The following is a 14,175-nucleotide window of genomic DNA, read 5'->3' as shown; positions in this document are numbered from 1 at the left end:
GAAACGGAACATGACCCGAGAAACTGCACTCTAATCGGATCATAATCCATATCAAGACCAGCAAAAAAGTCATAAACACGCTCTTTCTCTATCCTCTTCAGCCAATTAGCATCATCAACAGCACAAACAGCCTGAAACCCCTGATAATAATCAAATTCCTGCCATGTTCCACTCAAGTCAGCAAAGTACACAGCAACGGATTGATGATTTTGTTCCAATGTACGGAGTTTCTTCCTCAACTCAAAACACTATGCATCATTACCTTGTTGAGAATAGGTTTGGGCTGCAGTAGTCCAAATCTGATGTGGAGTATCAAGAAGCAAGAAAGTATGGCGAATATCTGCTCTCATAGAGTTAAACAACCAGGTCATGCCTAACGATTTTTGAGATTTAAACTTCTTGAGTTCAATCGCCTCAACAGGTGGAGTGACAGGGCACTCAATGAATTCTGACATCCTTTTGGCCTAAATAGTCAAAGTAAAAGTACAAAACCAAATCAAGTAGTTGGTACCATCCAACTTAATGTGCCAAATAGAACAATTATCAAAAGTCCCTAAACAACTCAACTCATCCTTTCCACTAGCGGAAGCCTATTTTTTATCCTCTGACATCTTAACAGCAGAACAACAACTCCAAATACACAATTCCCAATCAACTCAACACTGAAAAACACAAATTCAAGCCCCCAAAACATAAATTGAAGCTCTTACCAGTGGATTGACTATGTAAACAGCAAAACCGAGGTCTGAAAGGGGCTGGAATAGGCCGGGTCTTGTCTGAATCAAACAGAAACAGCAAAACACGCACGGATGAATCAATCAGAAATCAGCCGAACAGCAGAACAAGCAGGAAACAGAGGTTGCCGAAGGCTGGTGAGTATAGCCCAGTGGATTCTGAGTGCAACAAAGGGTCACCGGAGTTGCAAAAGTGTCCGCTGGAGGATGCAGGGGTCCGGCGAGTCTCCAGTGGGTTCAGACGAACTCGGTAAGGTACTGGGTGTCCCTGGTTGTTGTCGGGAAAAAAAAGGCAAGGTCGACGACAGCAACTGGTTCCTTCAACAAGAAGGGAAAAGAGACGTACGGCAAAGGATCGAGAAGAAAGATTGACGAGAAAAGGGCCTATCGGTATCGTAAACAAACTGACGAGGCTACACGTCAATACGCTCTGATACTATGTAAACTTGAACACAAGAATTGAGTCCCAAAAGTTAGGGTTGTTTTCTCATTACGTTAAGTTATACAAGAGTAAAGGATTAATTACACACTACACCCTTATCTAGTAATCTATTTACATAAGAGATTAATTATACACTAATTGCACACTACACCCATAACTTAACATCTTTAACATGGTATAGAGCTAGATTTTCGGAGGCTTTTCCCCTTTGTTTATGTCATAGTTGCACTCTGTTTCATTGTGATCCGTGTGTTCCAGATCCTTTGTTAACCTCTCCACGAGCGAGTCGGGGGTCGCACGTGCGAGGGAGTGTTAGAGTTTGTCCCACATCGGTTAATTATCTCCTCCAAAACTAGTATATGAGCTTGGGCGGCCTCTCCACTCCTTGTCAATTGGTTTGGAGTTGGATGCTTTAACACGAAGCTTTACCTATATTTACAGAACTTAATCTTAGTGGGAGGAACATGAAAATGGCATGGCGATTGTTATAAGGTCCTTAGTAGTTTTCTAATTGAAGTAAGAAAATTTTTTTTGAAAATGAAGTAAGAAAATTGAACATTGGTGGCTCAGTGAAGTTTCTCACCAACAGGTGACACTAACTGATCGACTTTGCTTTGCAAAATTTCTATCAAGCAAGAAAGACTGAACTTTTTTTAGAGGAAAATGTTTGGCACGGTTGAAGAATTTACCAATATAGAGACATGATTTTTTAGGGTGAACCATGTTTTCTTTGAATTGTCAAATATCTGAATACGTTTGCAATGACACTGGAAACATTGTCTTATCACTTATGTACCAATCTTTGATTTCTCTTTGCATTCTGTAAATCTGTGAAGCATGCACGGGCATTCAACATCATGTCTTACGTGGTCTGACCTTGTCTACTGACGCAATCAGAAAAAGCATATTGCTTATACCCTGTTGCTATTAGCGTTATTGAATGGAGAATAGCCATATGACATTTGAGTTGGACATTCACCTAGGGACTAGGAAGCATTCTTTTTAGACTCAGCATAGGGCAGATGTGCGGAATTCTTAAAAATATTATTTACAATTTTTATTGAGCTGAGCTAATTGGTGGATATTCACACTTCAGAATCGAAAATATTGAATCAAATTGGATATTACTCTGTCTTTGCTAGTCACTGTAGTTGGATTCTGGAGGTATATGAGGTGTGATCAGATTGACTGAATCATATGCATTTTGTGGTTATACTGGTGCTGAATCAAACTACCTTCAAAATGCATGGCGAGTGGGACCCGAATGGACCAGATCTTGGTCGTTGCATGCAGAAGTGGAGTGTTGTATTGATTACTAGTTCCAATAAATGCAGGTTCATTGACATCCACTGCATACTTTTCAGCAGGTTGAATAATCTGTGTGCTTGTTCACATCATAGTCCACATTGTTTCTATTGTCAAACTCTCATGGAGAAAAGGCCATGGCCTACTGGCTGTGCTTGTTGAACTTTTTGCCTTTCTGTTTGGCTTTTGCTGCTTCATTGTCCACATGCACCGGATGATATAGGCATGACTTACAACCATGGAAGTGTACAGTAAAGTGCGAAGTGATTTTTAATTGGATATCGAAAGCCACCCCCATATGTTTTCACCCTGATAATTTTGTATGCAAGTAGAAAGTCATCAAAATAATTTTTTTCTTGGAGGTTGACAACCAAATTTTACGTTACATAGCGGCTGAATGCTGGTTTTACACGAGTGTTTAATCATTCTACTTGAACTCTCTTAGTTTACTGAATGACGTTACGATATTGAAGATTTGACATCAACATACACAAGAAGCACTCTGTTACTTGTGAAGTCCTCTTATCTTATGATTCATATTTGTTCGATGATTGCACTTGAGCTTACCATGTAGATAATAGTAATTATTCATGCTTTATGGAACTTGGACCCAGTAAACATGCCATTCTGTTAATTTCTAATATGGAATGCCGGATTGTGAGTTATTTAGAACTTAGTAGGCCTAGTGTCACCTGCAAGAAATGATTAACAGAAATATGAAGGGTTGTTCTTAGCTTAATCTGTTGCCATGCTATCTTTGATACTTTTTGGAATCCAGATCTATACTGATTCTGCGCAAGCCAAGATCCCGGCGGTTCTGGATTACCTGGGAACGATCATTGAGGTTTGTACTTCTTCTTTGTGCTATAATGTACATTCTCAATAGCCATCACCGTTTACTATCTTAACTTCGGTACGCCTTATGGTTGAAATCATGTCAATCAAAACTCATGGTTACGAAAATTAACGGAAGGACATGTCCCTCTGAAGAAGGCTCACCCAGTTTTAGAATGTAATTCAAGATTATATATGCTTCCTGAGACTGGTAATATCAGAGTGATGTGGATTGTCTCCAATACCTCTTAAAATACAAGTACTGTAACAGACGGCAGTGCCAAGCACATATCACTTGTATACTCCCAAACCTCAGGCCCATAGCAAGTCCCTCTTCCCGATATAATGTGGTCTGTGTTAATGAGCACAAAACCTATGGCACACATATGAATACCATACACAAATTAGCAACTTTTTTGTTCTAAACAACTTCCAAATAAGATAAATACATGAAGAGGAATTAGAACATCAAACAAATATATTTCTACCATAGATTATATGAAAGATGATAATCATCTGCCCACCGCATACCCAATTGAATCTTTGTCATAGACGGGATTGTTTTGTTCATTTAGAGTGTCATTTGGTTTGGCTAGCTAAAGTTGCAAAACGGTCGTAATCCGTATATCGCCATTCTAATTTTGTTAATTTTCTCCACAACACCACTAACCAACAATTTTGTTCTCACATTCCCGGAAACTAATGTCCACGTTTTGATTGCTGGACAAATTTGGTGGTGAATAAGCATGTCCTTGGACTATTTCTTGGGACTGGTGATATCGAGATGGTGTCTTCCAAGGTGCAGAAGGATAAAAATTGAATAGTCCAATCCAGAATCATAGAAGACATTTGTTTTGATTGTTTGGAACTCTAACATCTTCTGACAGCACCATCAAGTGTATATATTTTTTGGCGTTGTAACATACTATCAAAAGAGCGATTGTCCAGAACGATTTCCAATTTCAGAGAGTCCATGCAAGATGGTTGTCACTGAATGTTAAGGAAGCAGATCAATAATGTCTAGTCTGCATCATAGAAATCTTTCTTTGAACAAGAAATACCAAGTACACAACTTCTATTATCAGATAAAGTTGTAGAGTTAGTTTATCTAACAACTTGCGCCAGCTGACCTGCTTACCCTTAGCCTGACCAGTGACCACATGGCTCAAGAGGTTAACCTCAAGTTATACAGTAATTGGTCGTGGTACGTTATATACCAATTCAACTTCCCCAACTAAGTCGATGTGGGACTCCACATGGTCCATCACTTCCACCCACCAAGCGATGTGTGACATGTCCCGCCTAAGCATGTCAAGCTCATCTCATGTGGGACTCACTCAAGCACCTCAAGCTCCTCACTTGTCGGCCCACCTAAGCACAACAAGCACCTCAAGCTCCTCACTTGGGGACTAGCATCACACTTCCAGTTGGTGTCGGCTCTGATACCACCTGTAATGACCCACGCTAGCTAACTTGCTTACCCTTAGGCTGACCACGTGGCTCAAAAGGTTAACCTCAAGTTATACAGTAGCTGGTCGTGGTACGTTATATACCAATTCAACTTCCCCAACTTAGTCGATGTGGGACTCCACAGTTTACAACACAGAACCGAAGCAAAATTGTAACTTGAGACATTCCCATTTCCTAAATCCTGGTAGCGAGCATAATTTAGGAGAAATTATCCTGGAAACCCCTGAGGTTATGGGTGCATATGCATTTGTATGCATGTGTTTGCCCATGCAATTACATGTATTATTCTTATGTTCATGCGGAAGTATAATTTATTGGAATTGTGCAAATTCTTTTGTCAGCTCTGTCTGCTATTGTGCAAAAGCAAACCTTAGCTATCGAAATTGGCTAGATAGCTGTATTTCCTTATGTGCTGTCTTATCCTCAGCATTGACATAATGACATTTGTTAAAGCATCCAACTCAAAACCAATTGCAAGGACTAGAGAGGCCGCCCGGGATGATATACTAGTTTTGGAGGAGATAATTAACCGATGTAGGACAAACTCCAATAACATTCTTTGACCTTATCTCCCTGCTTAAAACTGCCTTCTAGCTGTGGGAGGTAAGAGTGGGAAGAGTACCTGAGGTCGCCCTCCGGGTATATGGCGGTTGCTACGATGGTGTTCGGGAACCACCAGAGGTGGAGGAGGAGAGAGCTCGGGGCGGACTTAGAGAGAGAGAGGGATGGCAGTAAAGAGTAGGTAGGTGTTAGTTGTGTGTCTTGAATGCTTGTCTTTTATATGAGCCTTGGAGATGGGGGAGAGCCATGTGTAAGGCTTCTCCCCATTGGTGGACAGAGTGGAGGTTGACCTCCTTTCCTCTTTTAGTCCCAAGTCAAGCATCGGAGCCCGTAACCGAGGAACCAACAGAGGCTATTTCGGTGATACATGAAGACACGCATCATCTGCCAAGTCAGGTGGTAGACATGATACGGACTCCGAGGTGCCAGGCGGTAGGTATGATACTTCTTCCGAGATGTCAGATGGCGGTCGATGCCCCCTCTCTCTCTCTAGGACCGGTCAAGTTAGAGCTTGCCGGAGGCAAGCTTGTCCTCCTTGACAAACCCCTTGCTCTAGCCTCCAAGCCACATTCCTCCTTGGGTCCCGAGCGAGGTACCTAGGCCCTGCTCCCGGCCTAGGATGGTGTATAGAGTCGCCTTTAAGTATTCGGAGTCTTCAAAGTGTTGCGGATGAGGTGAGGTGCCCGGAGGTGACCTCACTCCTCCATGGGTGGAGAGTTCTTGGAGGAGGCCTTGCTCCTCTGAAGGTTGAGATTGTGGACGAAGCTTGCTTCGGCGGAGGCAAGGTTCATGGAAGAGGTCTCCTCCTGAGTGGAACGCATAACTTGTGGAGGAAGCTTCACTTTGGCGGAGACAAGGTTCGTGGAGGAAGTATTCCTTCTCCGGAGACAGTCTGTGGAGGAAGCCTCCTCCTGGAGGTGAACATTGTGGAGGAGGCATGCCCCTCCTAGAGGTGAATATTGTGGAGGAGGCATGCCCCTCCTGGAGAATGAACTTTGTGGAGGAGGCATGTTCCTCCTGGAGGTAGTCTTTGTGGAGGAGGCATGCTCCTCATGGAGGTAAATCTTGTGGAGGAGGCATGCCCCTCCTGGAGGTGAACTTTGTGGAGGAGGCATGCTCCTCCTGGAGGTGGATTTTGGTGGAGGAGACATGCTCCTCCTGGAGAGGAACTTCGTGGAGGAGGCATGCTCCTCTTGGAGGCGAACCTCATGGAGGAGGCATGCTCCTCCTGGAGAGGAACTTCGTGGAGGAGGCATGCTCCTCTTGGAGGCGAACCTCGTGGAGGAGGCATGCTCCTCCCTGAGGTGAACTTTGTGGAGGAGGGATGCTCCTCCTGGGGATGAGCCTTGTGGAGGAGGCATGCTCCTCTTGGAGGATGAACTTTGTGGAGGAGGCCTTACTCCTCCAGGAGATGGTCACCGGCGGGGTTCTTGGAGAAGGTGCATCCGGTTGCGAGATATATCGTATACCCACACTAGGTTTTTGGCTAATTGTTCAAAAAAAAAAAAAAGAGCTCTCTTTCTTTCAAGGCTTCTGACCTTTTAACGGTTTTGTCTGCCAAAAAGAAGGCTTTCTCGTATTATAAATACAAATGCAGATACAACTCACGTGATACAATAACTGTAAAAGAATGCTGACACAAACAAGCCATGTGACACGACAAATGTTTTACTTTTCTTGTGTGCGTACTTTGCGTTGATCTTATGGCTACCAAAACTAATGAGAACTAATTTCAATTCAACATAACTAATTGGTGATAAAAACAAAGTCATTTTTTCTATGTTGAGGTTCAAGAATTAGCTCTAAGCCTATGGTTCTATCATGATAATCTCTGACATCAATCTAATTGCACCCACAATGCCTATGGTTCATATCTCTTTTCAGGTTCCACTTTTTCATTTTATGTCTTTTTACAGTTTTCTGTTTCCCAATTTTATTCTTGTCTTAAGGTTCATATATTCATCTGAATGGTTTTGTTTTGTTTTCTTCTGATTGTTGCAGGCAGGTTGCAAGTTTCTAATATTTGCACACCATCAACCCATGATTGATTCGATATACCAATTTCTTCAGGTAATGCTAGTTTTTTTCTGTAAAGGACATGCAAACTCGCTCCATTCTTATTGGCACTACCAAATCGCAGAAGAAAAAAGTTGGTTGCATTCGAATAGATGGCAGCACTGCAGCAGCATCTAGGCAAGCTTTGGTGACAGATTTTCAGGAAAAAGATTCTATAAAGGCAGCAGTGGTGATGTAGTTTAATCAGTTATTTTCTTATAATGTTTTCTGCTCTCATTCCTTGGAAGTTGATTGACTGTCTTCATACTGTAAGGCTTGTGGATGTGCTATTCAATTTATCTTGTGATTGTCATTTCACAGCTTTCTATCAAAGCTGGAGGTGTCGGTATAACCCTTACAGCTGCAAGCACAGTCATTTTTGCAGAGTTATCGTGGACTCCCGGCGATATTATCCAAGCAGAAGATCGGGCTCATAGGATTGGTCAGGTAAACTTAAAATTATTTTTTCGCCGTCTTGATTTAGAAAGACTTAAATGGTTGGCTATCTATAAAACGCAATTAGAGTCACAATTAAGTTTCTGTGCTTAGTGGATAATTGTTGAACCTCAACTGTAAGTGTTTTAACCATCACTTGTGAATTCATAGTTGCCTCTGGTCTTTTAACAGTTTTGTTCAATTTAGGTGTCCTCGGTCAATGTATATTACCTGCTAGCAAATGACACTGTTGATGACATAATCTGGTATGTTTGTAGTTGATTGTTTTACTTGACAATGTTGCCTTTGAAAGAGAAACTTCCAAGTCTAGTAGCTGTAACTGCAAACAAAGTTTAAGTAGGATGTTTTTGGTGATTTGATAACTTCTTGTATTTGTCTTTATAGGGATGTTGTTCAGAGCAAGTTGGAAAATTTGGGACAGGTTACCTTTTCTCTTTCAAATTGAACATTCATCCCATTATTGAATTTTTTGGAAGGATGACCAATTCATGCTTAATACACATATACATACATGCCCCATTTTGTAGTCTTGTCTAGCATACTAACAGTACCAATTCTTGCACATAAAGACCACGTTTCCAGAAGCAATTTTTATAGATGCCTGGTCATCTTTCTTCCTTGTTGTGGGTTCTAATCCGAGAAATTTCTCTGGACTTTTAGATGCTTGATGGCCATGAGCGCACACTGGAAGTCTCAAGTAGCCAGCCAAAAAGCAGTCCTGCAAAACAGAGAGCACTCGACTCTTTTGGTAGCCAGCCAGAAAGCAGTCCTGCAAAACAGAGAACACTCAACTCTTTTGTGAAGCGTTGTAGCAATATGAATGGCTTTGAGCATCAGCCCCAACTAAAATACCCCCGGCATGGAGATTGACTCCACAAATTGTACAGTTGGTGTATATATGCACACATAACTATGAGTTGTTAATTGAAATGAGGACATTTATAGCTTGAATGGGCTCTGGGCAAAATGAAGCATGTACGGTGTGCCATGTAGGGTCATGTACTGATGTGTACCATATAGGGTCACCTCAACTTTGAATGGATTTGTAACATTACCCATTTATGTTGTGGTGAGGGCTCAACTTGAACCATGCTAGTGGTACAGACAATCTGTGCACAGATTTTGTGGTGGGGCTCACCATGGATCCCACACAAATGATCCGAGCCGTTCATTAAATGTAAAATATTTTTTCAAGAGTTCCCGTAAAAAATCAGTTCAATCTAATACCTATAAGTGCTCGATCCAATCATCTAAATTTTCATTCAGATTTTCGGGTACTGAAAAATTAGATGATTAGATTAAGCACCTTTAGGTATTAGATTGAACTGATTTTTTATAGGGAACCCTTGAAAAAATGTTTTACATTTAATGAACGGCATAGATCATTTGTGTGAGACCCATGGTGGGCCCCACCACAAAATCTGTGCACAATCTGTGCACAGATTATATGTACCAGTAGCATTTCGGGCTCAACTTTGCTTTGATAGCAGAATCATATAATGTCATCTACTGCTAGTGTGTGTCGATTACGATGATTGTCAATATATTACACAGCCTTTGCAAGTCACACAGAAAGAACAGCCATCAAGTACTAAAATACTGTCTCATCATCCTTGTGACGCGGCGAAATTCACGAGAGACTAGTTAGCGTACTAGTCCAAACGAGATAAACAACTCGTCGCAACGAGCAAATCTTGCGCACAAGAAAGAAAGAGAAAATCTCTGCAATATTATTAATCAAAAAGCTTAAAAGTCTAATAATTGAATAGGTTACAGCCCTTTTTATAAGACCCTAACCCTAGAAATCCTACTGTAAAAGAAATAATAAATCATGCCAAAACAAACGGCATTAAATAAAACATATTTCTTAATTAATTATAATAAAATCTTAATTCTTGTAGACCAAGAATCCTAATAAAGGCAAAAATCAAAATCAAACCGAATACGAAAAGTTAATAATTCTAACCTAAACGAAAATATTCCTAGTCAAATTCTTATTCTAAAACAATAAAAATAAAATACAAAAACTCTCCATTTTTGTCCTACATCAGTTTCCTTTTCTTCAAAAGAACTCGCCCTCGAGTTCTCATTAGAAACTTGCCATCTGCCTTTCCAAATAAATAAATATTTGGAATACTTCAACTTCTCGCTCGTCTTCCAATAAAAGTACACTTGCCAAGATAGTTTTTCTGCACACTTCAATTGATTGACAATTTTCACAATACGAGAATTGAGTGAAAACTCAAACTGCTCCAACCCAAGAAAATCAATAAATTGAACGTCATGCAGAAATTCCAATTTCTCTTTATGTTGATCCATCGCAAAATTAATTGGTACATCATGTATGAATGATGTAGCATTAAGAGATCTTGTACCAAATTCACCATTGGGACCACTCATACTTCCGTGTGGCTCACAAGGCTCAATATTAGGGAAAACATCATGTCGAGAAATTATATGTCCTGATTTATGACTTTCCTCTTCCTTTGGTTCTCGTACTTGATACAATGTTGCGATATTTTCATCCTTGCTTGCAATTACCTCATTGGTTGCACCTCTATCTAAATCCAACCGATGTTCGAGCATAGGGGCACTCAAACATTCCTCTTTGCCACCAACTTCTTCATCGCCAGCTTCTTCTTCGTCACCAAGTTCAATCCGATCTCCCTCCTCTTTTGCAACTTCTTCAACATCTTTGGCAATAATGGTTGTATTCTGTTGCTTTGGCCCATATTTTTCTTTCAGTAATTCCTCATAGTTCCAGGGCAAAAATCTCTCCACCAAAAGTCTTTTAATTCTCGACCATGCATGAATTCGACGCTTGCCCAATCGATCTCTTGACGATTGTAATTTTAACCACCATTGTAACGCCGGGCCCGTAAGCTTCAATAATAAAAACCTCCACCTTTGTTCAAAAGGAGTTTTCGTATACTCAAAAAAATCATCAATGTCCAATATCCAATCCAAACGATCTTCAAAAAATTCAAGACCACTAAATTTTGGCAACTTATTGTAATACTTGAAATTTGTTTGTCGCTTTATCGACTGATAATCATCATGGCCCTCGAATAACTCGCCTTCAAATTCATTCCTACTATCGTAGTGATAATAAGAATATCCTTCGGAGACGTTTTGGTGAATAGGTTGGTTGCGGGCAAATCCCTCAACGCGGTTCCTATTCTGGTTAAGAGGTTGACGATGGGCAAATCCCAACGCGCGATCCTTCTCAACCCTTTCTGGCCTTTGGCGAATTTGTAGAGTCAACCCATGCAGTAAATCACGGATCTCTGCAAACTGAGTGCGAGTATCTTGACGGATTTCGGCTAACTGAGTGCTTCGATCCTGCATTTGTGTTCGGGTATCCTCCATCTTCCTTAGGTCAGCACGCCCACGACCAACGTCAATGGGTGTGTCTTCAACTTTGTTTGGTGCCATCGAACCAGGCAAAGCCTTGCTCTGATACCACTTGACGCGGCGGAATTCATGAGAGACTAGTTAGCGTACTAGTCCAAACGAGATAAACAACTCGTCGCAACGAGCAAATCTTGCGCACAAGAAAGAAAGAAAAAATCTCTGCAATATTATTAATCAAAAAGCTTAAAAGTCTAATAATTGAATAGGTTACAGCCCTTTTTATAAGACCTTAACCCTAGAAATCCTACTGTAAAAGAAATAATAAATCATGCCAAAACAAGCGGCATTAAATAAAACATATTTCCTAATTAATTATAATAAAATCTTAATTCTTGTAGACCAAGAATCCTAATAAAGGCAAAAATCAAAATCAAACCGAATACGAAAAGTTAATAATTCTAACCTAAACGAAAATATTCCTAGTCAAATTCTTATTCTAAAACAATAAAAATAAAATACAAAAACTCTCCATTTTTGTCCTACATCACCTTGGCACAATTTTCTTGGTTCTAGGACTACTATATTTACACAGAGAATATATATCAATAACAGTTGACAACTGGAATAGGGCTTTCTATCGGCAGCACCAACTAAAACACAAAACTAAACTTAAAAAAGGACATTAACCTAACGACCATCAACTATCAAGCATTCTAAGGTGCAGCAGCCAGACCACGATCCTTGTGTTTTTTTCCCAAAAAGTTGGCCACAATCGAACCCACATCCTCAAAACCAACCCCCATACAAAGAGGATTTCTAGGTACCCTCACAGAATCATCTAAGCACTCTGCTTGAACACCAGAATAATTCAAAATCCGGACATTAGGACCGTCCCTGCACTTGCCCATGCACTTGCATCCAACAATGGAGGCTTCCGCACCAAGTACCCTCTGAAATTCATCCAACAATGACGCAGCCCCTGATTTCTTGCACTTACCACCCATGCACACCTCAACCTTCTTAACTGATAATGTTCCTCCACCAGCCATACCTCCATTGCAGTTTGTAGTAGTTGTTTGTGTAGAGAAGCACGGCTGCTGAATATGATGTAAACAACGTCCAGTTATACCACCTTCTTCCACAGTGGACGTCACCTTTAAGTTAGTTGTGCTTGGAATGGTCAATGTTGCATGAGCCTCTGGAATAACTGATTGCAGATCCATTGCATTGGCTTCTTCGGTTAGCGTGCTTGGAAGTGGTGATGTTGTTTCCTGCATAACTGGTTGCAATTCAATTACAACCGGCGGTGCAAGGGCGGCTACACAATTGAGGGAGCTCATGTCAACCACTTCCCCACATTCACTGTCGCTTGATTCAGAAGACGAAGAACTAGAAGATGACATTTCACAGTTGAGCTTCTTTTGCATCTGAGCAGCAGCTTTCTGTTTGGCATTCTCTTCTTTCCTCTTCCTCTTCAACTCCTCCTCCTCAACTTTCAGCCGTTGTAGCTGTCCAAGTATCAACTCTGTTGCTTCCTGCACATAATGTTATTACGCAGAGCAATTTACTCTTAGTGTTCAAAGATACTACCTAACACAGTAAGCCCAAAGCAAAGGATCTAAGAGTCTCCCTACACGAAACCAAGCGACATTGTTGTATGTCTTTACCTCAAAAACAGTGCACCGCCAACACACAGGAAAAAAGGAAAAAATAATTTCTCACCTCTCCAAAGGCTATCAAGATATCTTAAATGAATGATAATCAATCCTGACAGAGGACTTCATTGCCTGTAATTTTGAGTATCGCACGCAAGCAAGCAATTAACAGTTTCGTCACATGAAGCAACTGAATAATTTAATTCCAAACTAAGTGAATTAACTTTATAATAGTATTTGATTTTATTACACCAACCCTCAAAGCTGATGAAACGTAGTGAACATGGATTTTTCTAGACGAAAGATATAGCACTACTTACTCGTTGCTGGAGATACGGATGCAAAGTAATCAAAGACAAGACATCAAAACTACTAGTAAATCAAAAATACAAGATCCAACCACAGTTTTTACCATACGTGTACATCTTTCTACAAAAGACGTTTATGACTTTATTAAAAACTGAATAGGAACACACACACACACTTGAGATTGTGAGAATAGAGAATGGATCCCACAGAAGTAAGAAAACCCGTACGGCAAATTGAAGGAATTACTAGTAATATTACTCCAGTATTGATGGAGTCGACATACCGATATTATATTCCCTTTGAGTTGATCGTCCAAACCATGATTATCCAAGACAAAACCAAGGTCGGAGAACATGGACAAGTCCCTAGACAAACCTTTAACCAATTTCAATCTCTTCTTCTTCATCATCTTCTTCTCGTCTTTGATCATGTCCTTGTCCTTGTCCTTTGCTATGTTCTTCATGTCAATCTTCCCACTACCACACCTAATCCTACCCCAGGTTGTTGGCTCGGAGGAGTAATACTGAATGTGGCCCATGTCAGAAAACCCAGAGTTGGTGACCCTGACCCTCCTCCTCCTTGAACCGAAAATCTGGACGGAAAGAGAGGCGGGTGAGTCAGAGTAGAATTCCACGCCGGAGCCAAATAAGATCGGAAGCGGCAGGAACACGGTGCCAGAGACCTCCATATCCTACCCACTAGCTACTACTACCTTTTGAAAGAAATCTATTAAGCTATCCCTTCCTTTTGGAATCCAAGAGAAGAGAAGAGAGGGTTCCAAACAATTGCAATTGGGGTCGCAGGAGGAGCCTAGACAAAGCGATCCTCCCGAAATTTCTCAATTACAAAAGGATGGATGGATTGATTGTCAAAATTGTTGGATCACGAGGTGTTCTTTGGAGGGAGGGAAGGACTCGGATAATTAACTGCTTCCCTGACGTGGGTTCGTTTGATTGGTGTAAATCCGACGTGGAAGTGGCGCGCGATCGTTGCGGGTTTC

The 14,175-nt window shown here is 40.9% G+C and overlaps 2 protein-coding genes across 11 annotated transcripts in view; one reads left to right on the top strand and one right to left on the bottom strand.

Annotated features, from left to right (window-relative positions):
- LOC131324346 (uncharacterized) overlaps positions 1-8,915 on the top strand; it is a 38,416-nt gene extending 29,501 nt beyond the window's left edge. For 3 of the 9 annotated variants that reach the window (XM_058356283.1, XM_058356284.1, XM_058356290.1), the window contains 7 exons: positions 3,260-3,325; positions 7,348-7,416; positions 7,487-7,591; positions 7,723-7,848; positions 8,044-8,102; positions 8,242-8,278; positions 8,518-8,915. In XM_058356283.1, the coding sequence (XP_058212266.1) occupies positions 3,260-3,325; positions 7,348-7,416; positions 7,487-7,591; positions 7,723-7,848; positions 8,044-8,102; positions 8,242-8,278; positions 8,518-8,727 (672 nt within the window). In that variant the 3' untranslated portion in view covers positions 8,728-8,915. Of the gene's footprint in view, positions 1-3,259; positions 3,326-7,347; positions 7,417-7,486; positions 7,609-7,722; positions 7,849-8,043; positions 8,103-8,241; positions 8,279-8,517 lie in introns of those variants that run through there. The other 6 variants (XM_058356285.1, XM_058356286.1, XM_058356287.1 and 3 more) reach the window with 6 other exon arrangements.
- Positions 8,916-9,384: 469 nt separating this feature from the next.
- On the bottom strand, positions 9,385-14,175 carry LOC131324347 (diacylglycerol O-acyltransferase 3). Of its 2 annotated transcripts, XR_009199309.1 has the most exons (3): positions 13,459-14,175; positions 11,760-12,746; positions 9,385-9,469 (listed from the first exon to the last, which is right to left on the bottom strand). XR_009199309.1 is itself a non-coding variant. In XM_058356292.1 (2 exons), the coding sequence occupies exons 1-2, from the start codon at positions 13,861-13,863 to the stop codon at positions 11,925-11,927; spliced, it is 1,227 nt and encodes a 408-aa protein (XP_058212275.1). In that variant the 5' UTR covers positions 13,864-14,175; the 3' UTR covers positions 11,417-11,924. The 2 variants fall into 2 exon arrangements, 1 of the variants encoding a protein (XP_058212275.1); XM_058356292.1 differs by lacking the exon at positions 9,385-9,469 and having other exon boundaries at positions 11,417-12,746.

Source organism: Rhododendron vialii, chromosome 4a (genome assembly GCF_030253575.1).
Source record: "Rhododendron vialii isolate Sample 1 chromosome 4a, ASM3025357v1".
NCBI lineage: Eukaryota > Viridiplantae > Streptophyta > Magnoliopsida > Ericales > Ericaceae > Rhododendron > Rhododendron vialii.
The sequence above is the reverse complement of the archived record's forward strand: the minus strand, read 5'-3'. Positions and strand labels throughout refer to the sequence as shown.

Coding starts and splice junctions, on each gene's coding strand:
- LOC131324347 (XM_058356292.1), bottom strand. CDS start 13,863: ATGGAGGTCTCTGGCACCGTGTTCCTGCCGCTTCCGATCTTATTTGGC. Junction 12,747..13,458: donor TCAAAGGGAATATAATATCG/GTATGTCGACTC, acceptor CATTATGTGCAG/GAAGCAACAGAGTTGATACT.